Here is a 6,000-nt window from a genome sequence, read left to right on the forward strand (position 1 = left end):
TTTCGTACATCGAGCATAATATAATTTATTAAATTTAGTGGTTAAAGTTATTTTCAAATTTTTATGGTTCCCTGTATATAAATTTATATTATCTTGAACAATAAAACATAATGATCGTTTTTTAAATCAAACGTTACGACCGGAACGGGGCGAATGGGCGGACAAACACTATTTTTTCATGTAAAAGGCTACTTCTTGTAGCTATGATTACTCTATTTTACCGTAAATTGACCAATAACTAGATGGTATTTGCCATAATTATTTTTTCTATGTCTCGTATACCTATTTGATACGTCCCGTCCATGTCGCGCCGCCGCTACCTCATAAGCATATTTTTTCTATGGCTCGTTTAACCGTGTTTACATCCCGCGTTTTTTTCAATTGATACCACCCTCGTATAATGGCTTCTCTGCTTATATACATACATCTCGTCGAAACTTGAATTGCTGTTCTTTTTTAAAAAGTTTAGTTTCTGAAATGAAAACTTCGCTGTAATGCACTATTATTGACTCAACATACATTTCTTCTATCAAGGAAACAAATATTTGTCAATATTTTTGTTTTGTTTTTTAGTTAAATGTATTCAACCACATGTAGCCATCTAACATCCACAAATGGACATAATAAAATACTACAACCGATATCAACCGTCATGGTCGGACCAATATCCAACAACGTCCTATTTTTCCCAATTAGAAACAGAAAAAACTGTCTCACATCAACACCGACAGAAAGAGCCTCAAGAAATTTACGACACCAACACTTACGACAGTTTCGTATCGACGAGCAACGATTTTGTGGACTTAACATCGTTAACGGAAGAAGAAAAAGCTCATTACGGTAATTTCAATTTTTTTACATTGAAGAGAAGTGAGTTTAACAACGATGATGAAAAAAGAACCACCGTGGTACTTCATCAGGATAGGAGGAGCTCAAGAGGTACGTGACTGCTGTCAAAGATGGCACCTTTGATTGGTTTAAACTTAAATTTATTGAAAATGTAGAAGGCGCCAATTAGTTCAGATCTTTTTAAGTACCGCTTTTGCCTAGAAGTTGCTTGTTACTATTAAGCCATTGTTTAATAATACAAAGAAGTTGGTAATAGGAATGAATACAACAGTAACGTGTCTAGAATTCGTAATCTTAATGAATATCTTCATTTATAATTGAATCGGGTACTTGTATAACACAAGTATTATAATTTAAATCTCAACGCACTTCATAACTGCACTACTATTGCGTAATTAAATTTTTAGAATACTATGAGGAACCAACTCATTCATTAGTACTTAAAAAATTTTGCTTTTCTAGGTTATATCAGTGACGTCAGCACATTACCTAATTGTTTTATTTGGTTTTTAAAGAGGTTTTTGATAAAATGATTCTAAATATTAATTTTTTTATATATTTCCATGAACTATAAGATGGATTTAGATATTTTCTTTTGTTTATTAATGCGAAAGTTAACTAAAGATGGTAAAAATGCAAGAAAAGGTATAAAAGAAAAGAATTGTATACCATTTAAATATTTGAGTTTCATAACTTTGTTTTACCCGAGAAATATAAAATTAATAGATTTTCCAACTTTTCACTTTCAGACAGATCTTTTTCTTGTAAATGGGTCTCTTTTGACAAAAAATTAATTAAAAAAACGAGTAGAAATTGACGTTTCGACCTTTTTCGTTGTTCAAAATCTGACTTGTCATTAAAAATTTGCATAATAATATCAATCAATATATCACCTACTGAAAGAATATCAAAATAAAAATCTGTTTTAACCACAAAAAACAATTTTTATTTAGTTGTTACATTTCAATAGCATACAGCAGCCAACAATTAAATTAATCATAGTTTAATTAAAATTAATAAAATAGAACATTTTATTTTACTCAAATCATTATTTTTTTTATTATTGACATCTTTCTCGTTCCTATGTACGTAAACCATTTCTAAAAATCCTCTTTTTTTATATTTTGTAATTACTTCTCAACACCAAAACGTGAAATATTTTTCCTACTACATGTACAAAGACTCTCGAAACAACTTTTCAATTAATTCAATAAATATGATATTAACATAATGAAGGACATAACATTTTATCAATATATCTCAAATAAAATCTAAAATACCCAAAAACAAAACAAAAAGTTATTTAATAAGTACCTTGTATTGCTTGTGACGCTATTTACATACCTAGGTCAAACATCTCATTGTTTAGAAAATAGCTTGAAAGGTTCATCATTACGATAAAAAAATAAGGAGATTCATCAAGATAAGAAACAAGGGAAATTAGAATCATTACTTTTTGAAATCTCCTCCATATTTGTTAATTTTTCTTTCAAAATTTATAACATTGTACTTATGGTATAACAACATATGCTGCTCAATAAATAAGACGATTCAAAAGACACAAACTAAATAATTCAAAAAAACAGCAAAGTTTAAAAAACCTACAAACCACAATACAAGCTCTAGTACATTAGAAAAAAATAGCTGAAAGCATAAAAAGGGCGAACTTAAACTGAAGTAAACAAAACATAACCTCGAAATACGAACTTTTTCCTAAGTATTGTCCTCTCTATGGTTAGTAGAATTTCCTAAAATATTGGAATTTTGTTCTTTACTCTTCTTTTCATATTGAGTTTAATTTGATGCCTAAACTAGAAGTAAGTTCTGTTTTGTTAACCAACTTTACAGAAAACTCCAAAATCCTTGAAACTCACCTTGTTTTCAGAAGTCAATACATACAACAATGTGGACAGTAATGGACTCACGTAATTGTAGCTTGAAATGAAAATTGAATATTTGAACTTCAAAATGATATATTCTACATACTTAAGGACATAATTACTACCTTGAGGTCGCCTCGAAAGTTTTTTCAATAAAACATTTTCTTCAAAATTTTTTTTCACTCGTGCATGTTCTGTCAGGATCACTATCATCAAGTAGCACTAATTGGAGTACTGTCAGGAAATTCTTATATTTTTAACTACTAATTTCTTCATTGTCATTCAAATGGTGGTTTTGAGGTTAACACATTTGAAATTTTCAAAACTAGTTCCGTAGAACTACACTACCATAATTTTTTTCCGCTGTTGAAGTCATACAGTTGTTGATATCAAAAAGAATTGTTCATTATTCCTAAATTTCTTTGAAAATAGAATGATTGTATAACTTTCGTAGAAACTAACATCATTTTTTCGATGAATGACGCCTTCTTCATACAGTTAGCTATAAAATGTTATCAATCTTCTGAGAAAGAGAATCGAAAATTCTCATTGGTTGACATTAGCCCTAATAGATGTTTCACAACTTTCTTTTTACTGCCGTTCCGTTTCATTTTTAAGAGATTTTGCACTTTAAATTGATTAAGACTTGTTTTGCAAAGACTGGGTAAATGTCAAATGTCTTTTTAGTGATATACGACGGATAGTATATTCCTTACTCAAAAAATAAGGTTTTGGGAGATTGGTAAAAGAATAGTTGACAAATGACAGACGTCTGAACCGTAATATATCATATAAGTAATACTTCTTCATGGACAGTTTCTATAGATTTCTCTATCCTCCGAGGTTCCAGCTCGGTTCTGCGCATTCTCAAGCATGCGCAGTATAGATAAAGTGTCTCGACGAGAGAAAAAATGAATATTGTCGGCACCGTAGCGTAGGGACGTTTTTTCTCGTACCAACTGGCCATACAGAAGTATTACATATATGTAAAATATGTCCCCGTAATAATAAAAAGTGACGTGTTTCAATATTATTCCATTGAAATCTAATATATACCGCCAAATTCACGTTGTTTTCTGTACCTACTCTGTACATCAAATCTACAAATTATATTATCGAAACATAACATTGACATGCACATAAAACGAAAAAACTTCCAAATAAAAAATTAAGTTGTTTTATATAAAACGGTAATTTAATAGCAACAAACATAAATAAGCTTATTTCAAACAGATCAAAATGAATAATCAAGAAACGAACGACCCGAGCTTAACGCTTAACAGTTATACCTTCATTTTGTTTTTACTTATATATACGTTGGGATTTGTTATGTATCAGTTATTTATCGTTATTGTCTCATAAAATGTTCGATTCTTAATTTTAGGTCGACGAAAAATTTTGATACGAGACCGTCCAACTTCACCTACCATAATGAAAAAAAGAAGATTAGCCGCAAATGCCAGAGAACGAAGAAGAATGAATGGATTAAATGAAGCGTTCGACAGATTAAGAGAAGTTATACCTAGTCTAGATGCAGAGCACAAACTTAGCAAATTCGAAACCCTCCAAATGGCGCAAACGTATATTTCTGCATTGAGGGAATTATTAGAACGGAGTAACCTTGAAAGATAGTATTTTGTACAAATCTTTTTTTGTAAATCTAGTCTAATAAGAATTATGGAAAATATTTGGAGCAAATAGGTAGTCCAGTAGTAACAAATTTTTACTATTCTCATACTATTACATTGCAATCCGAAGTTTTCCTAGTTCTATAGCTGTGCGATCAAAAGATAAAGTAAAATTGTCAATGACCCATTGGCAGAAGAAATTTTTAAGGCAATTGAATTGTCAATTGACAGTTATATTACTGTAGAACTGTAATTTTTATAAAGACTAATTTTCGATCAATGGTTATTAGCTTCATTCCACAATTCACGCTGTTTTAATAAAGAAGAAGTTAATAAAAATAATACTGTTAGGTTACGTGCTAAGACGAAAATTCAAGCTAATTCTGAAAGCGTCATTTGAAGACTTGAACACTTTGGACACAACACCATCACAAATCCTCAAACTATAGAAACCTAAGCAATCAATCGAAAACACTGCACCGTTGCCATCTTCATGAATGTCTTGAATGTTTCTGACGCTTCTGACTATCAGTCTGCCATATCGAAAAATCAAATTGATATTTTTACATCTCACTTACCGTTCCATACGTATCAAATTCGACTGATGCTTATCTCAACCGCTCACTTCCCTCACTGACTTCCAACAAGACCTCATACCAGACCCTCATAATCCCTTAGAGGATGATTCCAGTTATCAAAAAAATTCCAGGCATCGTTTTGAACTATCATCAAACACCAACTGAGAAGGATTTTATCTTGCCAGCAGTTAATCGTCAAGCAACAGCCAAGTTAGCTCCAGACACAACTTTTATATCAATATTGTCATAATCTCGATCCTGAGCCGTTTGAATGACCTGCAATTCCACCCAGTCGTTCATTAGCAATTTTACTGTAACCTTGCCATAATCCAGTAAAATCTCAGCCCTACAGAAGAAAATTTTCCTAAATCATTTCATAAAACCGTCCGAAATTACAATAATTCCCCATTAAGAACCCAACGAAACAATTTACTATTCTGACTTAACTTCAATTGAGTGTTCATTAAGCCATTAAAACGATTAGTACTTCCAAATGTGTATTTATAATACTATACGTTTCATTCGCGTGTTCATAGATCACCTATATTTAGATTATTCACAACAATGTCTAAGGCAGTGTTTTTCGACGTGAAACCCACGCCCCACAGGGAGGCAATTCTCAAATGGGACTCTACACGAATTTCATTTCGCTCCGGGCCATTTAAATGCAATGCAAGATTTCGGTATCAACTCAATTTTTAGGTATAGACAGGACTTTGGTTTTGCGATTCCAATATATCAACTGGGATTTTTGACGTCGTCAATTAAACCCGCGGGGAATCCCGGACGTTTTAAAATATCGGTAAACAACGTACATGTTTTACAGTATTCAGTTGTGATGTAATTTTCATGGTATAATCTAAACAATCCGAGTCGATTCATAGTTTCACCGAGTTTTGCAAGAGAAAATGAATTTAAAATACAAGAAAATTAGAAGACGTGAAGTAAGATAACGTAGTCAAAATGACAGCACTGAACGACTACAAGCAGGGATGCCAATCACTCAGAACGAAAGCCGCAGTTTCCCCTTTAAATATAACCGTAGTGTCGGAATTCCTCAACAAC

The 6,000-nt window shown here is 31.8% G+C and overlaps 1 protein-coding gene across 1 annotated transcript; it reads left to right on the forward strand.

The window, feature by feature from the left end:
- The first annotated feature begins 614 nt into the window (after positions 1-614).
- Positions 615-4,361, forward strand: LOC130903686 (fer3-like protein). Its single transcript, XM_057815915.1, has 2 exons — positions 615-939; positions 4,114-4,361. Exons 1-2 carry the CDS (start codon positions 615-617, stop codon positions 4,359-4,361), a joined length of 573 nt encoding a protein of 190 aa, XP_057671898.1.
- The last annotated feature ends 1,639 nt before the right edge of the window (positions 4,362-6,000 follow it).

Source organism: Diorhabda carinulata, chromosome 2 (genome assembly GCF_026250575.1).
Source record: "Diorhabda carinulata isolate Delta chromosome 2, icDioCari1.1, whole genome shotgun sequence".
Taxonomy (NCBI): domain Eukaryota; kingdom Metazoa; phylum Arthropoda; class Insecta; order Coleoptera; family Chrysomelidae; genus Diorhabda; species Diorhabda carinulata.

What these genes read in the sequence shown, in the direction of transcription:
- LOC130903686 (XM_057815915.1), top strand. Translation starts at nt 615, where the DNA reads ATGGACATAATAAAATACTACAACCGATATCAACCGTCATGGTCGGAC. An exon ending in GGATAGGAGGAGCTCAAGAG is followed by an intron (nt 940 to 4,113) that starts GTACGTGACTGC and finishes TCTTAATTTTAG; the next exon opens with GTCGACGAAAAATTTTGATA.